This window comes from Trichophyton benhamiae, assembly GCF_000151125.1.
Source record: "Trichophyton benhamiae CBS 112371 chromosome Unknown contig01356.0, whole genome shotgun sequence".
Lineage (NCBI taxonomy): Eukaryota > Fungi > Ascomycota > Eurotiomycetes > Onygenales > Arthrodermataceae > Trichophyton > Trichophyton benhamiae.
Window position 1 is genome coordinate 178519 of NW_003315100.1, and position 19755 is coordinate 198273.

A 19755-nucleotide genomic window follows, 5' to 3' on the forward strand; every position below is an offset into this window, starting at 1 on the left:
TTGAAAGGCGGCGCCCGGCTGCTGATTACTCGACAGTGAAGCTTTCGAGCCATGGTTCCCACGCGGGCGTCGGGTAAGCCGAACCCTAGCTGTCTATCTAAGTCTCTCGTTGCCTCTGGTTTGTCTGTACCGCGTATCCTGCTGTCGCTAGACGTATTTTCCCCTTTGCTTTTCTCCTGCTGTGGTACTCGCTTGTATCTCCCCCTTTGCCTGCGCCTTGATACGCCCGCCTGCTGGTGTTATTCCTCCAAGCCATCTTATCTACTGCCTTATCTAATCATCATGCTGACTCAGCATCAACCTCACCTCCTGCTTTTCGATCGTTTTGCGCGGCTTCAGCTTCATCGTCAGCTTCGTCTTTCGCGTCCACGCTGATATCCGGCGATTCCTGCTGCCTACCGACCGTCTGCGCCATATTCTACATTCTGGCTGCCTGTCTAATCGGCCGTCGACGACTGCTCGACTCACCCTGCTCCATCTACTAGGTTCGGCCCCGTCATCTGACCTCTCATCATCCACCGTCTCACGCTCGCTCCGTCTGCCTGTTCATCCTCTGCTGCTTGTATCTGCTCCATGACTCGCGCTAAAACTAACCTTCACGGCCAGCTTCAGTCTACTCCCAGAGCCTGCTCGCATCTCGAGACCCGATCTCTCAAAAACAAACTACCACCAGTTACAGCCAACAGAAGGCCTCTCTGCCAGCATCCAGCTTAAACCTATCGGGCCCTTCCCACCCTCTTTGCTTCTCCCTGGGATTTTGGCAGATCGCTGCTTGTGCCACACGTCATCTGATTCGATATCCATACGCATCCGGGCAGAAAGAGTCAAGCAAAAAAGAAAAAAATACAGGGAATAGAAGAGCCAAAACAGGACGAACAGGACGAACAGGACGAAACAAGACGGACAAGTCTGGGGAAAAGAACTGCAAGGACTGCAGCACTGCATCCATACTGCATACCCGTGCAGCAAGGGAACTACTGCATTCTTGCTTTTCACTCCCGCTGCAGCGATCCGCGTTGCACCGCTTCGATTAGTCCCCGTCCGGATCCGGTTTATCCTTTCGCCTTTCTGTTATACGGCTGCCTGTCCTCGCTGGAACTGTCCGGCTTCTAGAATAAAGAACAACATAATTCACCTTGCCCCACGCTATTCGACGAAAGAGACAACAAATAGCCATATTCGCCGCGGATACGGGGGTTTATCTCTAAATATAATATATTCTCCTACCACTCATGGCTTCAGCCTCCTTTCACGACTCGTTAAACTCGCTTGGCTGGTCGAGGCGTGGTGAGACTTCTGCACCCGCACAGTCAAACACCAGCACCCCCTTCTTCTCTAAGATACAGTCATGGAACCCGCTCGGCAGTGGGCGCGGTGGATACGTTCAGCTCTCACCGGATAACGCTGCCTCGTCGGCGCCTTTGCCTGCGCCGTCCAGGAGGGAGGAGGAGGAAGCCTGGTTTGCTCGTGAGTGCCGACCGCCCACTCACACACTGCCCATCTCTCCCTTTCTCATCTCTCTCATCTGTTCCTATCGCATTCGCATTCATACTCGCACTCACCCACACCATTTCTACATCTTGTTTATACTTACTTCCCCAAAACGAGAAAACCCCGTCTTGTGATATCCTGGCCTGCTATTTTACCCTTTCACATGCCGTTCTCTCTCTCCACCCTTTTCCTCTTTTCTTTTTTTCCCCATCTTTGCTTTCTCGTCTTTGCTTTTTATTTCCATCCTCGCTTGAACGTCGGGCTGTGCTTGGTCCATCTCGCTCGTTCGCTCTACCCTTAACGCTATTCCTTCGTTCATTCAGCCAAAAGCTATCATGTCCGCCCTCGAACCGCACCGCACCGCACCTCTGGTACCCTAAGAGACAGGCACTAACCATGGATCCTATCCTCTAGTATCCCGCTGGGACCGAATGCTGATCTTCGCGGCTTGTAACGTCGGAGCTCTCGTATGCTTTGCCATATGCTTCATCCTCATCATGCCGCTGATGCTGAAGCCGCGCAAGTTTGCTATCTTGTAAGCTTTTGCTCTGCATTTTTTTTCACTTCTGGCTTACGCTTCTGCCTTTTTTTTACCTTCTACCTTTTTTTCATTTTTACTTCTGCCATCCCTCTTTGCATAGACTCCATTGTTGGTCAACTTTGCTCCTTCTTGTTCTCTGCCTGTGAAGATCACAAGGCAAGGCTCGCAGGCAGCGGACGGGAGCTCTGCATGACCCTTTATTCTCAACTTAACTGCTATCCAAAGCCACGCCCACCCTCCCTTGCCTTGTATTTTCTTTTGCATCTCGAGATACCCTCTGCTACCCAATACTGTTGCAACGCTAGTACCTTACCTCACTCTGATGTTGCTATTTCCATCTTCAACTCCATGTCACGGACATCACTAATATTCGTCCGTGTGCGCGCGCGTGCATCTACTAGATGGTCGTCTGGCTCTGCTCTCTTCCTCGCCTCCTGGGCTGTTCTCATGGGCCCAGTACCGTACGCGAGACATCTAACATCAGGTCCCCGGCTCCCATTCACCGCCGCGTACTTTACCTCCATCGCCCTGACTCTCTATTTTGCCGTCGGTGTAAGTACCAAACAAAAAAGAACCAAGATACAGAAACATCCCTGTTCCCTGTTCCTTGCTCCTTGCTCTCCTTGTGCCTCTTGCAACTTCATCCGCCTTTCCGCAGCCTTGAACGCACCCACGCTCGCACACCCCCCTATATCACATTTTCTTCATCCCGTCGGATGCCCTTGCTAAGCCGTGCCTCCCCTGAGCTATACCATCACCCTCTTCGAGCTACCCTGTCCTGCGCATGAAGACAAGATGACATCACTCTTCAGATCTGTGTTTACTCTTTGCACACCCTCTCCCCTTATTCCGCAGTCCACTACATCCGACTCTTGTTCCACATAATCTTTCCGCCCGGCAACAAGGTATAACGGATAACGTCACTAACTGGGTCCTCGTCTATAGCTGCACTCAACTATTCTAACGCTCATATCATCTGTTTGCCAACTCGTGGCCCTCATCTGGTACCTCGTAAGCTATTTCCCCATGGGCAATACTGGATTGAGAATGGTTGCTCGTGTCGGCACAGGCAGAGTTGCAGCCTGGATGAGCGATTAATATGCTTTCCCCCTTTGCTTCCTTTATTTGCTTTGCTTTACGTACGTCATTTCTATATATACCCCCCCTGCTCTTTTAAGCCAACTTCTGATAATAGCTATGTACGTTATGTTATGCTCTGTGTAGTGATTAATATAAGCGTGCTGGTCACTCAAGCGTGTATTTTCATTTCATTTACCGTTTTTATCTCAAACTTTCATGTACCTTACTTATGCCCCCTTTTTTCTCTCGCGTGCGCCCAGTAGCCGAGTTCAACATACTCCGTCGTCTGTACAAGTACAACATCAACATAGTTATACTCCCGAGTATTCAAAACAGATACATCAATCTACCTACGCATCACAACCCCCACGAAGCCCTCCACAACCTTAACAGAAGGAATCTTCGCCTCCCAGATCCCACTTTCTTCTCCCGCGCCCATCGTAAGCCATCGCTTCAACAAATCGTTACTCTCCTTCGGCTTGACGCTCGCATTTGCCGTCCCGATCGTAACGTGGGCAATCTCGTTCGCACAAGGCCACGTTGGTGGTAACTCTCTTTCCCCTTGCCTTTCTTCTTCCTCTCGCCTATCTCCGTACGCCTCCCCTGAGATTGGCAAGGCCGCCGCCGCCACCCCCGTGGTTGTGTCCAAGGACGGTGGGCCAGACAAGATACGTGCAACAATAGCCATGATACGCTTATCCCAGACGAGAGTTTCGAGGCGGACGGAAGCCGTTCCTAGGCTTGGCGTGGGTGTTCCTGTAACGGTGGCTGAGCCTGGAAACGAGGCAGCGGATGACGACGAGGTCTGCTGCTGTTGTTCTTGGGCAACTGCTGCCTTGTACAGGTCTGTGTAGGTGTGCCATATCTGGGGGTGGTCGGAGCTGGAACCGCGATGGATGAGTGTTACGTGGAATGAGGGCTGGATGCGTCGGGAGTTGGTGAGGAGACGGTATAGATGTGCGTAGTCTGGTGATGAGGATGCGTCGAAGACGGAGGAGAGGATTGAGTGGATGGGGGCAGAGGGGACGGAAATGTTGAAGTATTCGATTTTCTTGACCAGCTGGTCGAGTGTTTGGGGTTTTTGATTTTTCTGATTTTGTTGTTGTTGCTGTTGCTGCTGCTGCTGCTGCTGCTTCTGAGGCTGGTTTTTGGACTTGAAGTTGAGATCATGTTTGATATCAACTGTATAGCCCTCCATGGCCTCTTTTATGGCTGCATCAAGCTCCGCGGCGTCTGGTTTATCCCGTTTCATGAGCTTGGGATAATTGGCGTAAAAGTAGTCTACAATAGTCTCTAGATTCTCCCTCGAGGAAGCGGCAACGTCTAGATCAATGACTCCCTCGAAATGTCTGTCTGGCTGGCGAGAAGTATCAACCCCTTCGAATCGACGCAGAAAGCCTTCCATGATCTGCAATATCTCGCTTTCACTCTTGCTTCCGGCGCGGATGGTCTGGTGGTTATCTCCACGGTCGAGGACTCGCTGCTGCGTGACCCGTCGGATATCATCTAGCAATGCACCCTTGGGCTCATGCACCCAGTGAAGCGCAATGAAGTGGGCGTTGGGCACGAGAGTCTGCATGTCCGTGAAGATCTGCTCCCTCTCACGCCTCTGGTGGTTGTTCCGGTCCGCTATCACGCAGCTGTGGTTCATCAGCTCGTTGACCAAGCCTTGAACGAACCGTTTTGGTCTGTTCCCTTTGCCTTCGACATTGTCGTTTTGGAAATGGCCCCAGCCAAATAGCTTGACGAGAGCAACGGCCAAGGTGGTCTTGCCGCAGCCGATGGAGGCAACGGGGACAAGCACAAAGTCCTTGTTGTCCTGGGCAGCCTCGAGCTCGCCACCCTCAGCTGCCTCCATGGCGATGATCTCCGAGCCCTTGAGGCCTCGCTCCTTGAGGAAGCCATCCCGCATGGCGATGATGCCGTGGTTCTGGTTGTATAGCTTAGCTAGCTTTGGGTCCTTTGCAAGCTGCTTTCTAGCATACTTTAGATACTCCTCTGTGATCTTGACGTGTTTCTTGAAAGTGGGCAGTTTGCCTGAGATCAGCTTCTTGGTAGCCTCTCGCCATTGACGGTACATCAGGTAGGGTTCTTCAAACTTGTATTTGAAGAACCAGTCATGGTACGGCAGGGAGCTGGACTCGCGCATCTGGCAGCGGATCACGAAGCCCTCCGTGTCTCTACCGTCCCAGGAGCCGGTCTCCGCACATCCTTCCAGGAATGTCCGGACAGATTCAATGTCGTCTTTGACGAGGAACTGGGCCTTTTTGAACCCCCAAGCGTCTGCAAAGCGGTGCACGTCTGGGCTCCGGACGGTAGCAAATTCAGGCAGGTTATAGTTGATGCCGTGCAGGTAGATACCCGATTCTTCCTCCGAGTAGGCCAGGACATGCTCTTCGAAGCTGTCGTCACACAGCTCTCCTACAGCAGTGGCATTCATGCTGCGTAGTTCTCTAGCGAGGTCCTTCTCCGTCTTGCCCACGGACTCGACATGCTTCCTGACCCAGGCCCGGCCGACTTCAGCATGGCTCATCTCCATATCCTGCCGCGAGCCGGTCGAATGCTTGCTGCAGACCAGCAGCGAGCCGTCCTCCAGGCCGGATATGAAGATAATGCAGCCATTCTCCTTGACGCTCAGCTCGTAGGGTCCGCGGGTATTAACCTCGATATTCCTCCACCGCGTCAGGTTGACTTCCTCGATGTTAAAGAACTTGTCGTAGCCCCTGACTGCGATCTCTGGCTTTCCGGCCCGGTTGGTGGTGGTGAAGAGGCCTCGCGCATAGGTAGGCAGGCCGCGGTTCTTGTAGTCCCAGTCCTGGAACCGCCACGAATCCACGGTGATGTCTGAACCCGCGACTTCAAAGGTCGACTTCTTGCAGGTGAACGCGCGCTTGACTTGTTTCTTCTGCGCTGCCTCGAGTCTCTGCACGAGCTGGAGGACTTCGTGGGCGTCTTGATGCGCCATGGCAGCGGGCGGAGGGAGTGGCACGCCGGAAAACGGACGACTAGGAGCAGGCGGAAAGGCAGTGGGCAGGATAAAAGCTCTGTAGCTACTCTTCCTTTGCCATAGAGACCTGCAGGAGCCCAGGATGCGCATTAAATAGGGCGGTTGGGCAGTGTAGTTGCTCGTGTGTTTGTGTTTACTTGAGTCAGAGTAAAGTAAATCCTCCGATATAATTTTTTGATGCTCTCAAGACTCGACTCCACTATGAACAAACTACAACCACAACCACCACCGCAACAACCAACGCTACGCTAGTCCAGCGCCACAAGAGTCATCAGCTTGACTCACCCATCGAGTCAACGTCCACCATCACCATGGCCAACCCGTACATCCTCGCATCAGACAACTCGCCGGCCCTCCTGCCCTTGCTGCGCGCCGATCCCGCCCTCGCCGCCCGCCAGGACGAACACGGCTACTCCCTCCTGCACGCCGCCGCATCCTACAACCATCTCGACCTCCTGCGCACCCTGATCAACGAATTCAAAGTCGACGTCAACCTGACCGACGAAGACGGCGAGACATGCCTGTTCGTCGCGGAGTCGGTCGAGGTAGCCCGCTATCTGGTCGAGGAGGCGGGCATTGACAAGTCCAAGACGAACGACGAGGGCCTCACGGCCGCCCAGGCAATTACCAACGACGGCTCGTTCCCGCTTGTCGCAGCGTACTTGAACGATATACTGGGTGAAGCGAAGGGGGAGCTGCCGCCGAACGTGAAGGTGTCGTTTGGCACGACGGAAGTAAATGAGGGTAATGGAGAAGGGGAGGGGGATGGGGTGGTGGTTGATGCGGCGCTGCGGGCGCGCATAGAGGAGCTTGCGGCCCGCGGCAACTTTCATAGCGAGGAGGGACAGCGCGAGCTGCGTGGGCTGGTTACGGATGCGCTGCGCGGGTCTGGCCCGGAGTCAGCTGGTGAGAGAGACACGAAGCGGCGTGGGTGAGCACGAGTTAGACTACGCTGGATGCTGGACGCTGGATGCCATTTTACCGTGGGTCGTGGTGCGTTGACTGGCCTGGCCTGGTTCGGATGTCAATGGCTGGCTGGCTAGTTAACCGGGCCATGAGTCGAACACTGCGTGCGTCGTGTGTTGCACGCTGCATGCTGGCCGGCTGGCTCGATGCTGTGCCTGGGAGGGGGAGCTCGACGTGGGCAGCTCCAATCTCCGGCTTCAGCTCCGCCGCTAGTTACATGGACAAGGGTGTATCATAGCATAGCATACGTATGATATGATGCGGCGATGAGTCACAGCCAGCCTGCCAGCTAGCAAGCGAGCAGCCTTGTGCTTCACTGGGCAGAGAGATGCATGGGCTGGTTAGTCGTGTTGTTGCTGTGCTGTCTATGCTGTGGGAGGGGAAGTGCCGTTATCGTGTCCTAGCACCGCATTGCATTACATATTACACTCGGCTGAGCTGGCCATGCCTACCATGTATCACTCACTCTCTCACTCTCTCTCTCACTCTCGTCTACTCTACCAATATCCATCTATCAAAATCAACATCTACCAAATCAATGCTATAGTGGTAGGGGTGCACCTCTATCAGCCACTCTGCCCGTCTCTGACCAACCGCATGGCTGGATGGTGTAGTTGGTTATCACGTATCGCTCACAAAAGGGACGGAAGATCTTTTCCTCCGCCTTGAAGGTGCCGATAAGGTCCTGGGATCGAACCCCAGTCTAGTCATTACTACTTTTTGTCTTTTTTTTTTTTATCTCTCTCTCTCTCTTCGTTACTGACTGATTGATATATAGATACTCTGGTTGTGTGTGTGGTATGGACTTTTATTGCGTGGTGTTACATGTTCCGCCTGCTGGCTGGCTGGCGTGGGCTAAGCTGGGCTGAGCTGGCTATCTAAGAAGCAACAGTAGAGCGGAAGGATGGATGGTGGTAGGTAGGTAGGTAATCTAGACATGGACGAGAGCGTACAGCGAGCAGAGAAGAAGAGAAGAAGAGAAGAGGAGTAAGTAGGGCGGAAGAAAAGTCCTTACTTACATATCATATGGTAGAACGGAAACTCTTGCATTAAAAAAAAAGGCGCAGAAGTAAGAAGAAGAATGGGCAATATGAAGTGATAATTCTAGAGAGTAAAAAAACGGGAGATAAAAGGAGATGGTCGTTTCGTTGACGGATGTCGCTTTTTGTTTTGGATTTTGAGTCAGTTTTTGACGGCAACAAATGGCAACGGGGCATTTTTCGAAGAAAGAGTAATAAAGCAAGCATGAATTTAAGACCGAAGTAAAAGGATCCTGAACGCCGCATGCAGATTTAGATGGTGAGAAAGGACGAGCAAGTTGAACACGCATGGAATAAGTCAAGTCAAAGTTCAAGTTCAAGTTCAAAAGGGGGCGGATCTGGCCTGTCCTGTTCCTGTCCTGGTCTGGTCTGGCCTTGATCTTGCCAGGCGGGATGGGGGAAAAGTTGATCAGGCGTCGAAGAAGTTGAAATGAAATGGAATCCGAACTGGGGCCGTCCAGCCGTAAGTAAGTAGAAAAAGAAAGTAGAAAAAAATATACAAGAGACATTCAAATCAAATCAGATCAAATCAGGACACTCAAAGCAAGGTGAAAAAAAAGTGTTTTAAACGACTCCCTAGAAGAGAAAGAAAAAGACGGAAGAAAACAGTAAGGTATCTCAATGGCTTTTTTAGTGTTGTTGTTATTGTTTTTAGTCGATTGGTTTTTTGATCGAAGGGGAGAGACCCGACAGTTGGATCCGGACGGGAGGGACATCATGCATGGATCAGGTCAGGTCAGGTCATTTTCATAGCGCATTCAAGTCATCCGATTCGTCCCGAAAACGTTTTTTTGCCTCCGACCGTTTGGCCGTTGCCCATTATTCTCCTGTGGGCCCAAGAGTGCCCTAAGTAGTTTCGTTGGACCGACCGACCGACCGACCGACCGGCCGACAGACGGACAGACTGACTGACTAGGCCGAGAACCGAACCGAGCCGAGAGAAGAGACAAGTGCAAAGGTAGGTAGAAAAAATCGAACAACGCAACAAAGGAAGTATTTTGGTATATCTTTTTTTTTATTGGTAAGTCTCAGCGGGTTGGGGCCAGCGGTCTCTGTTTCCGAGGCTGGTCAATTTCAATTCAATCAAAGTAATCGTTTTTTGTTTTTTTTTCTTCATTGTACATTCATATCAATCTGTGGACAAGACAGCAAGCAGGCTTGTCTCTTTCGGCTGGCTGGTTGGTTGGCTGGTTGGTTGGCGCGTGCCTTAATCATTCAATTTTATAAACCAAAAGCGAGTGAGTGTAGAGCTCATGTTGTTGTTTTTTCTCGTTCTGAAAATGTCTTGTTCGGTCGTGATTATCTCACATACCATACGATATGCTGTGTGCGTCGAGGTGTTGTGGGGGTATCATTTGGTAATATTTTTATAGATTGTATTTTTATTTTAGTTTCTTTGATGAAACGAAAATGGGATGAAATGACGGATATGCGCACTGCGCAGCGCGATTATAATTATTGCCCGACGTTCTGCTTCATTGGCGTCAGTTAACAAAGAAAGGGAGGAAAAGAGATTAAGCGAGGAGCGAATAATGGAGTCAGCGTACCACTGCAACGAAATTGCTGGCGTCCGCGGGCTGGACCTGGCCCTGACCCTGGACATCCACGGGGGTGCTAGTGCCCTGCTCAAACGAGGGGGTATGACCATTCGCGGAGAGAGGGGAGAACTCTGGTGCGGCGGAGGAGAGTTTAGCGGGCCGCTTGGGCTCTTCCGCCGAATGGTTGTCTGCGGGTACATAGTTTGTATTAACGTATGTTCCGTTCCCGTGTACATGAGCATGAGCGTGAGCATGTCCATGTCCATTCATATGCACCTGTTGTTGGTGCTGCTGCGGAATATACTCCTGAGCAGTGGCGGACGAAGGCCCCTCGTTTCTGGCGGAGGGATCCCGCTCATCCATGCTGAGCACCCACTGAGCCCACTCCTCGCGCTTCCTGAGCCGATCGACGCCATCTTCGCCAGGCCGGTACTCGACGTTGCGCAGCTGTCTGCATACGAAGCGCAGAAGCTCCATGTCCTCGGTAAGCGACTTGATGCGCTTGAAGGATGCGATGACGGAGAGCAGGACGTAGCCCTGGGAGTCCATGTGGCGGCGCAAAAAGAGGTCTTTGCACAGGTTGTCGACGGAGAAGTAGTATTCGAGTTGCATGGAGATGGTGCCCATGAGCGAGTAGTGTTCCATGTATGGCTGGTAGGACATGGCTGTCATGGGGCCGGCGGGGAGGGCGTGAGGGTAAGGGTAGAGGATGTTCATGTCTGTCTGGATGGGGTAAGGAGCTGGGAAGATGCCTGGGTTAGGCATTGAGGGGGACCGCATGTTCATACGGGTGTTTGTAGTAGCAGTGGAGGAGTGTGGCTGCTGTTGTTGTTGCTGTTGTTGTTGCTGGGTGCCATTGGCAGAGGGCTGGATGCGGTGGCGGTCGGAAAAGTTGTTGTATGATTTGGAAGAAGGGAACGGGTGTTGTGGGATTGGAGCGGAGTGGTAGGATGAAGAAGCAGAAGCCGAGGAAGTTTGGGTGGTGTAGGCCGTAGTATTGTTGTTAGTGTTGTTAGTGTTGTTGTTGTTGTTGTAGTTGGAGTGGCCGCCTCGACCGCCGCGGTAGCCACCACGGCCTCCTCGCTCTGAGCGGGATTCACGCGTGTATTCTCGGGAGTACTCGCGGTCCTTGGAGAAGTCCTTGTCTCCTCTGGGCTGGTAGTCCTTGAAGAACTCACCGGAGCGAGCCCCCATGTCGAACCGCCTGTCATGGTTGGCGTATCTGGAGTGGCCGCCGGCATGAGAGTCGGAATTGGCCTGTCTGGAGGCGTGCTGGTGGTCTGCATGGGTGTTCTTGTACGAGGAGGAGCTGTTCTCGTGGGACTTGTGGTAGGATTTGGTGTGGTGAGGACGAGTAGGGGACTGAGAAGACGAGGTGGGATCGGAGGAAGTAGCAGTGGCAGAAGCAGCGGTGTTGACGCTGTTCTGGACTGACTTGTTATCCTTGGTCGCCTCAACGGGGCCAGCAGCATCACCGTTTTTCAGGCTCGCATCAGCGGCAGTGGTAGACTTCTGAGCAGACTCTGCGGCATCCCCTTTCTCACGATCTCCGGCAGAGGAAGGCTTGGACGATGAGGATGTAGTAGTGGTGGCAGCTCCTCTATCACCACCGGCATGGGCACCACCTCTGGAGCCACCTTCACGCGCACCGCCTCTGGGACCACCACTCCGGCCACCTCTCCTGGCGGCAGGTGGCAAGGGAGTGTTGAAGACGGCCGTGGGAACATATGGCACGGGCATCCACTTCTCCTTGCCGTGGGTTCTAGAGCCAGCGGGCTTCTCCTTCTCGGGCCGTTCAGGCTTGTCAGCTTGGTCCTGGGCCTTGCGCAGGTCTTCACCCTGGGCAGTCTGTGGAGTGGGCCAGGAGGAGGCGTCGTTGACTGGTGGGAGGGATTCAGCGTCCTGTCTAGCCGGCCGAGCACTTTTCCTCGATCCTATAATATTCGTTTAGTAAGGGTGCATGTAAGTAGTGATAAAATATGGAGGTTGAGACATACCGTCGGAAGCTTTCTTTTTGTCACGGGGATCTGAGGTTGCGGGATCAGCCTTCTTCCTGCTACCGCCCTTGTAGTGTTCAGGCCTGACATCGCCGGACGAGGTCTGAGTAGACGTAGACTTGGTAGTGGTAGTGTTGGTAGTAGGAGTAGTAGTGGTGGTGCTGGTGCTGGTGGTGGCCGTCGTAGTGGCAGCAGGTTTCAGGGCGTTGGCCTTTGCCTTGGCCTCCAGGGCCTCCTGTCGTTGCTGCCAGACGTTGACTGCCGGCGGTGGAGCAGCCTTGAGCTCTTTCTGTTCTTTCTGCTCCTTTTGCTGCTCCTTTTGAGTAGTATTAGTGGTGGTGGTGGTGTTCTCCCAGCTGGCCTCTGACTTGGGCTTGTCGTCGTCTGCCAGGGGAGCCGTTGACGAGGCCGAGCCAGCCGACTTGTCCTTGTTGTCAGCAGCGGTGGAAGCCTGGGACTGCTTCTCCCACTCTGACTCTGAGGCGGTGGCGGTAGTGGTGCCGTTGGGTGTGGTGGTGGAGAGGTCGTCTTCCTTGACCAGGGTCGAGGCCGTCGAAGCAGACAGTCCTAGCGAGGGAGATGCCGAAACCGCCTTTCCAGCATCATCTCCATCTACCACAGCAGTGCTCGTGGTAGCAGTGGTAGTAGCAGTAGTTTCTTCCACGCTGGGAGGCGCGGGAGTCTGCTTGTTGGAGTCAGAGGCGAGGCCCTTTGCGGCCTGGGCGTATGAAAAGACAGGCATCTCTGGAGTGGACTTTTTGGCAGAGACCGAAGAGGCTGCCATCAGTAATATTATTTTGTTTTTTTATGCTTGTCGTGGAAGAAGGACAAGACGGTGGTCCGAGGGAGGAGGTCTGCCACTAACGGCAACAAGAGGAGGTCGGAGTCAACCACCACCAAGCAGAGTCAGTCCCCGCCTTTAACCTGGCTAGAAGAGAATCAGAAAGAGTCGTTCATCAAGTAGAAGTAGAAGTATTTCTGTGTATTTGTGTGTCGTCCTGCCGGCAGTGAAAAGGCAGAGAGAGTCGCACCCAGGTCGAAGGGGAGGTACCTTTTTCTTTCTTAGGCCTTTTTTCAGCAGACAGACAGATAGGCAGCAGATTCTTCTCCTGGTCGTCTGTTGTTTAAGGAGTAAAGTAGGACGAGGAGGGCGTCGGTGTTGTCGTCGTCCGTCCGTCTGTCTTGCGAGAGAGAGGGAGATGGAAGAGAGAGGTAGGTAGAGGACGAGGACGAGGACCAGCGAGATCGACACGGGCAAGGAAAAGAACGACTGCAGCGGCAACGCCTGTTCAAGTCAGTCTCTCTCTTCTTATATCTCTTTCTCTTTCTTCTGTCTCTTGTTATATCTTCTCTTGTAAGTCCTCCTTCAACCCCTCATCCAGGCCAGGTCACCAGAAGAGCAGGCAAGAAACGAGGGAGAAAAGGAAAAGGAAAAAAAAAAAAAAAAAAAAAAAAAGACAAGAAGACAAGAAGACAAGACAAGTACCTTCGCGAGGCCAATTGCCCACTGACGGCGAGCTCAGGCAGGACGCAAGCCAGGCGAGAGCAGCAACAGGACGCAGAGGACGGCGAGAGGCAGCCTTGACGCCTGTCGAGGGGGGAGTTGAAAGATGGGCGAAATAGGTGCTGGGGGGGAGGAGGGTTGTTGGTTTTGGGTTGTGCGGCGGTTTGGAAGGGAAAAAGTGCGAGAAGGAAGAAAAGGGAAGAAAGGAAGAAAGGAAAGAGAGAGAGAGAGAGAAGAAAGTAAGTTACGAAAAGGGGAAAAAAAAAGGAAAAAAAAAAAAAAAAAGCTGAAGAAGTTTTAGTGCGGAGGAGACCAAGAGATAGACAAGACAGACAGCAAGAAGAAGAAGAAGAAGAAGAACTTACCCACGTGAGAGACAAGGATGAAGAGGAAGATGGCCGAGGGAGGACTTTAGACTGATAGACTGACAGAGGACTTTAGACAGTAAAGAGAAGAAGACAGAAGAAGATGAAGAGAGAAGAGATAGCTAGAGTAAGTGGTTTAGTTAGTGTAAGGCGAGGGAGGAGTCTGGATGAGCTAAAGCTAGGGCAAAAGACCTGGCCGGCTTTTTCGGCTGGCAGAAGAGAAGAAGAAGATGATGATAATCGAGATGAAGAAGACGAAGAAGAAGAGATGAAGAAGAAGAAGAGAAGATGAAGTCGAGGATGTCTACTGTCTCTACTGTCTTTCTCTACTGTCTCTCTCTCTCTCTACTTTCTGTCTCTCTGCTTGACTTCTTCTCTTCTTCTCCTACCGAGGCCGAGAGCCAGCAGGCAGCAAGAGAGTCTCTCTATCTACTTACTCTTACTCTTGCTCTCTCTCTCTCTTCTTCTCCCACCAATGCCACCACTAGACTACCACTGACTGTCTTCTCTTTACTATCTTTTACTATCTTTTCCTGTCCACTGTCTGTCTGTCTACTCTCTGTCTTCTCTTCTTCTCTGTCTCGCTTCTCCTCCACGTGACCACGGCTAAACCTGGAAGTGGATGACAGCAAGACAAGACAAGACACAAGAGAGACTTAGTAGTTAATAATAGTTAATTAATCCATGGCTACTGAGGTCACTTTGATATCAAACCACAGGAATACGAGACACAGACTCAGACATCATTGGTATCATACATGCTAACATAGTTACATCACAGCCATGGTCCAGTAAGTTAGTTAATCAGTAGTGTTACCAATGCCGGACAGTAACAAGCACTTTTTCCCGCTCATCCCACACCCCGTCGGCCTCTCCTGCAGCGACACCACCACCACCGCCTCCAAGGACACCCGAGTTCACATCTAGCAGGTTCAGCATCCTCCAGACCAGTCGATGCGGCAGCCCTTCTCGCACACTGATCTTCTGCAGGGCATCCAGACCCGTAAAGTAGCGGGTCAGCATCGGCCAGTGGCGTCGCAGGGCTGCATACACATCTTCCTCTTCTTCTCCTTCTTCTCTCTCTCCTTCTTCATCATCTTCCTCTTCTTCAGCTGCTAGAGGGAACGATTTGTGGATGTGGTCGAGCCAGCGGGACTCGAGGGGTGAGGCCCGGTGAGGCCGCAGGATCAGAGAGGCCGTAGAAGTTGATACCGACCTTTTAGCCGTAGACCTAGACACAGGCACAGGAACAGGAACAGGGGTAGCTAGACCAGCTTCTCCTTCATCATCATCTTCTTCTTCATCTTCCTCTTGATGCTCTCGATGTCCATTGACAGGCTGGTTCTGGACAGCCATCTTCACCTCCGGACTCACCTTCACCCACCCAAACGTCCTCAGCTGCGTCACCCACCCGCCTCTCACCAACCACGCCAGGATATCATAATACGCCTCCTTGTGGTCCTTGCTCGGAATATAGCTGAAATACGGCCTGGGACTGCCCGCGCTCAGAGCAGACAGCATCTTCGGCAGGCTCGGCAGGGTAGGAAACATGCCCTCGTACGCCGCGCTCGCCACGCCCAGCTTGCTCATGTCCGCGTTCGGCGAGACAATGTATACATCCTTCTTGTTCAGCGGTGGTATAGCTCGGGCTCGCCGCCAGTACACCAGATGGCTGGCCAGAATCTGGATGTCGGCCAGCGGGATGTGCGAGCGGGCCGAGATCTGGGCAAAGGACTTGGTAGGCTTGCTGGAGCGGATGTAGTGGGCTAGCGGAGGACCGATGGTGCTCTTGGACGCCTCGATGTCCTTGAGTATGCTTGTCTCGTCGCTGAGAAGCAAGAGGGCAAAGTGTTTGGCTAGCATCACCTGCGACTGGCCTGGGTTGGTCATGTGGGCTGTCTCGTCGGTCGAGGAGACGCTGTCGGCGGTTGTCAGCCAGAGACCCGGGTAGCCTGGTTCGTTGGGCGAAGGGAGATGCGGCGTCGATGTCATGGGCGGTATCTGCATCGACATGCTGGTCTGCGGGCCCAGGCTGACGGATGCGATCTTGGAGGCGCTGATGTTGGTATACAGTGTCTCGAGGGCCTGGGCCAGACTGGATTTGGCAGACAGCGTTGTATACAGCCCGGACAACGAGGTTCCTATCACCATCTATCAGCATTGAACAATCTTATATAGAGTAGATGTATAGAGTAGAAGACGTACTCTCTTCACGACACTTCTCCTTGATGCGCAGGATGTTCTGGGCTTCTTTCCAGACGTAATTTGCCCGCGCCTGCTCGCTCTTCAGCGCCTTGCCGAACTTCTTCACCACATTGTCGTACATCTCGCGCACCCGCACATTGTACTCCAGCGCCGGCGGGTTCAGCACAAACACCACATTGAACATCGTCATCCCGTCCTTGATCGTAAGCTGTTCTTCATCAGAGCAGTCCTCCTCTCCATCTCCATCTTCATCTTCTCCACGCTCTTCCCGTTCATCACCTCCATCCTCGCCATCATCGGTGTCTGTCAGGGGTATATGTCCATCTCCTACCAGCCCGGCTCCAAGACCAGACACGCCAGCGCTCTTCTTCACCCTCTCCTTCTCCCTCTCTTTCTCGTCTTCCTCTCGCCTCTTCTCGCTCTTCCGCTTCTTCCTGCGCTTCCGCCATGTCCCGTCCTTGCGCACAAACACCGGCCAGCCCACAAACGTCAGGTCGTTCACGCCAACTTCAAACCGCCGCTTGTGCCACGCAGGCGACGGCGAAAGCAACTTCTCCCACACCCCGTAGCCCAGCCCCAGGAACGAGTCCGCTTGCAAACTGCTTCCTTCGCCTTTCTTGTCTTCCGCCCCCTCTTCGCCCGGAGCTCCCTGGCCCTGTATAGCTACTTTCTTCCTCACATGCGACTGTAACTGCAACTGTGATTGTGACTGGGAGTGGGACTGCGAGTGCTGCCGACTCGGTGAGCGGCGGTCTCTCTCCCGCTCCCGCTCCCTCTCCCCTCGATCAACAACACTCGACTCCTCCTCCGACGTCACCCCGTCCTCGTCCACCGACGCCCCCGAATCAGTCCCCTTGACCTCCTGGTCCGGATCAGCCTGCTCGTGCTCCTGCTCGTCCCTGGGCTGCTGCTGTCCGTCGTACTTGTTCGGCGCGGTCGAGGGGGACTCGGCGAGCGTCGGGTTGGGAGGATAGTGGTAGACGAACCGCGGGCCGGCGCGAGATCGAACCACCAGCGCAATCGCGATCAGGCATGGGTCTGGCGGCCGGATGACGGACGACATCGAGTCGGCGATGCTGATGGTGGTCGGTGGGATGTACACTCGTCGCCGGTACCGCATGGCTACCTATTAACTAGCTTCTTATCCGGGGTATATTAACTTCACTAAACAGACTAAGGTTGAGCTCGAGCTTGGCCTCAATAAACGTTTATTCCGTACACTCTGGACGATTGAAGTGGGAGTCTCTTATATATATACAGTATTGTACATCCAAACGCCGTCGTCGTAGCTGTGCTAGCTGGCAGTAGCTAGACAACTAGCTGATGCATCAGCCGCAATGCAGTGCATGCCTTAGTTAACTAGTTAATACATATGCAGTCGTATCACATCCAACGCCTAACCAATGGCTGTTCTCGCCAGTTCTCCTCCTCTCCCCCCCTTTCACCAATCACTTCACTTCTTACTGCTCAACGGCGGTTTGTCCGGGTCTGTCTGCGCGTTGCTCGTCGTGGTCTCTCCCGGCTTGTCGTCGTCAAATACTAGCCCGAGATTCTTGAATTCGTCCGGCGCCATCAGGTTCCTGTCCTCGTCAGTCCACCAACACCACGATCAACGTCTATGTCTATCTAGAAAGTGTAGTAGGTAGATACACACTTCTCCATTCGGCAGCTTAGATAGCTCTTTGCGAGCTTTCGACAGGCTTCGTCGTTGACGCCGCGCGCTGACTTCAGACATTGCAAGTACCCTGCTATTATCGACTTGCATTCTCCTGTGCCGCGGTCAGTAACAGCCCCGTAATCAATGCAATGCCAATCATTATATGGAGTAAGGAGATCTACCGTCGTGGTCGAGTGGGAAGCTGCCTCGCTCCGGTCTGTTTGAGCCATCGGCATCAGTTAGTCGAATTGCAGTTAGAATCAAACGGTCAGGTCAGAATTGGGTGACGCACGGAGTAGGCTTGATGTTAACTGCGCGGCCGCCGGGACTTCCGAAACTCATCTTGAGACTTCTCTTACTGCTCAGCTGTCAGATCCAAAGATCCTAACGTCTTCCTTCGTCTGGCCGTTTCGCTGGGATGGCTTTGACTTCGCTTTCGCTTCTTCTTCTCAACGGGAAGAAAGACAGATGCAAACTGTGCAAACAGCGCAAAGCTGGCCATCGATGCAAACAGGCCAAACTATGCAAAATGACGTCTGAAGCAAACATGAGGCGAGGATGGGATGGGATGGACGGAGAAGAAGAGACGGGCATGGTTAACGTGGAGAAGAAATATAGCCGTAGATGACTGTATCCTTGTCCTTGAGGTGCTTGAACAGGCATATAAAGAGTCACTGCTCTCCCGCTCGCTCAGTCAACAGTCTACTCTACTCGACACTAACAAGATACCAGCAGCACACATCTACTTCTACCCACAGACTAACCAAGATGCCAATGTTCGTACAGAAGCACTCCTATCAACAATACAAGGATACAAAGATACATACTAACCATGAGCATCGATGAAGGAAACTTGAAGGAAGCTGCCAATGCGGCGGCGTCGAGTTCTCCCTTGACTCCAACACGCCTGTCCCATACCAGCTGTGTGCATGCAGCATCTGCCGCAAAGTAGGCGGATACATGGGCAGCGTCAACCTAGGCGGCATCAGCAGCTCCCTCAACATCGCCAAGGGGAAAGACCTAATCAAGTATATATCACTCTCCCCTCATTATACTAACTAAGCTACTGCTGACGACGATAGAAAATACAACGCCATCAAAGACAGAGGCAAGCCGACGGAGGAAAAGTGCAGCTCCGAACGAAGCTTCTGCTCAAACTGCAGCACCATGCTCTGGGTATATGACAAGAGCTGGCCGGAGCTGATCCATCCGTTTGCGTCGGCCATTGATACAGAGCTGCCTGAGCCAGAGGAGATGGTGTGCATACTAGCTGACTCCAAGCCGAAGTGGGCGCGGTGGCCGGAGGGGAAGAAGGTCGTGCATAAGACGTATGGAGATAGCTTGGAAGGCTGGCATAGGAAGAACGGGAAGTACGTTGAGTAGACGAGAGTGGAAGCTTTTAATATTTGTGCAAGTAAAAAGAGTAGTCATATTGAATGCTAATAACTATCTATTGTGTCGAGTATGATGTCTAGTATACCCTAGTTAGCAGTGAACACCGAAGAGTCAATGGATAGTTAAAGCGGTGTTTCGTGCAAGGGTCAGGTCTCCAAGGTGATGTGTTATCGTCAAAGTAAGACTCGGAAAGAACACAGCGAAAATCATTGTTTCATCAGGCAAATATAGGACTGGGATGGGAAGCGGAGACTGCAAAAAGAAAACTAACCTGTGTGAAATACAGTATACGTCTATGGTGTGATATCAAACCTATCCCACGAGGCCACATTAGTACTTGTCGACACCGTCATGATCAGGAAATATATGCTTGGAAAAAGACAAAATGGAATCATCTATCATCAGGCTTCCCGCCCATCAGTCAGCGTCACTGCAAGTACATCATCGACAGAAAGTCATGGCAGACATACCTCATTAAATCAGAATTTTCAGTGTAAGAAGTTTCACCTCTGGCGGTTTAATGCACAGATCAAACAGTGTGAATAATGTTCATCATGGAAGAGATGTATCCAGTAACATAGCTAATAACAGAAAAAGAGATATATACCTGATCAACGGCAACGATGTTAGCATTCACTCTCAGCCATTGAACTGCCGCAGTGACAGGAAAGATGGTATTAAGCAGGTGTGTAGCATATAGTCAGGTGACGAAATCTCAACAAGCAATCTAACCATCAACTACCCAACAGATTTGTACGTCCTGTTGTAGTGGATAGCGATGAAAAGACGCGATCTGTCCGCCCGTTCGTTCAAATGTTCCTCATGCAAGGTGTATTGTTTTTTAGGGCATGTGCAGAAGTGTAAATAGCGTACCTATTCGAGACTTGTTAGCAACTGATTGACTGAAGAATCGAAGTGGATGTTATGAATATGAAGGTGAATAAAATCAGACAAGGCTGAAACTTAGAA

The 19755-nt window shown here is 52.3% G+C and overlaps 8 protein-coding genes across 8 annotated transcripts; 5 read left to right on the forward strand and 3 right to left on the reverse strand.

Annotated features, from left to right (window-relative positions):
* Positions 1 to 1960: 1960 nt before the first annotated feature.
* Positions 1961 to 2761, forward strand: ARB_00441 (uncharacterized protein; the record flags this gene model as incomplete). The annotated part of the gene is made up of 1 exon (XM_003013210.1): positions 1961 to 2761. The coding sequence occupies one exon, from the start codon at positions 1961 to 1963 to the stop codon at positions 2759 to 2761; it is 801 nt and encodes a 266-aa protein (XP_003013256.1).
* Positions 2762 to 3458: 697 nt separating this feature from the next.
* ARB_00442 (uncharacterized protein) lies at positions 3459 to 6077 on the reverse strand (the record flags this gene model as incomplete). The annotated part of the gene is made up of 1 exon (XM_003013211.1): positions 3459 to 6077. One exon carries the CDS (start codon positions 6075 to 6077, stop codon positions 3459 to 3461), a length of 2619 nt encoding a protein of 872 aa, XP_003013257.1.
* Positions 6078 to 6430: 353 nt separating this feature from the next.
* ARB_00443 (uncharacterized protein) lies at positions 6431 to 7054 on the forward strand (the record flags this gene model as incomplete). Its single annotated transcript, XM_003013212.1, has 1 exon — positions 6431 to 7054. One exon carries the CDS (start codon positions 6431 to 6433, stop codon positions 7052 to 7054), a length of 624 nt encoding a protein of 207 aa, XP_003013258.1.
* A 2609-nt stretch (positions 7055 to 9663) lies between these two features.
* On the reverse strand, positions 9664 to 12444 carry ARB_00444 (La domain family protein; the record flags this gene model as incomplete). The annotated part of the gene is made up of 2 exons (XM_003013213.1): positions 9664 to 11597; positions 11661 to 12444. The coding sequence occupies 2 exons, from the start codon at positions 12442 to 12444 to the stop codon at positions 9664 to 9666; spliced, it is 2718 nt and encodes a 905-aa protein (XP_003013259.1).
* Positions 12445 to 13270: 826 nt separating this feature from the next.
* ARB_00445 (uncharacterized protein) lies at positions 13271 to 13584 on the forward strand (the record flags this gene model as incomplete). Its single annotated transcript, XM_003013214.1, has 2 exons — positions 13271 to 13403; positions 13466 to 13584. 2 exons carry the CDS (start codon positions 13271 to 13273, stop codon positions 13582 to 13584), a joined length of 252 nt encoding a protein of 83 aa, XP_003013260.1.
* Positions 13585 to 13817: 233 nt separating this feature from the next.
* Positions 13818 to 14129, forward strand: ARB_00446 (uncharacterized protein; the record flags this gene model as incomplete). The annotated part of the gene is made up of 1 exon (XM_003013215.1): positions 13818 to 14129. One exon carries the CDS (start codon positions 13818 to 13820, stop codon positions 14127 to 14129), a length of 312 nt encoding a protein of 103 aa, XP_003013261.1.
* A 213-nt stretch (positions 14130 to 14342) lies between these two features.
* On the reverse strand, positions 14343 to 16854 carry ARB_00447 (UPF0171 domain protein; the record flags this gene model as incomplete). Its single annotated transcript, XM_003013216.1, has 2 exons — positions 14343 to 15670; positions 15735 to 16854. The coding sequence occupies 2 exons, from the start codon at positions 16852 to 16854 to the stop codon at positions 14343 to 14345; spliced, it is 2448 nt and encodes an 815-aa protein (XP_003013262.1).
* A 1100-nt stretch (positions 16855 to 17954) lies between these two features.
* Positions 17955 to 18221, forward strand: ARB_00448 (uncharacterized protein; the record flags this gene model as incomplete). The annotated part of the gene is made up of 1 exon (XM_003013217.1): positions 17955 to 18221. The coding sequence occupies one exon, from the start codon at positions 17955 to 17957 to the stop codon at positions 18219 to 18221; it is 267 nt and encodes an 88-aa protein (XP_003013263.1).
* Between the last annotated feature and the right edge of the window lie 1534 nt (positions 18222 to 19755).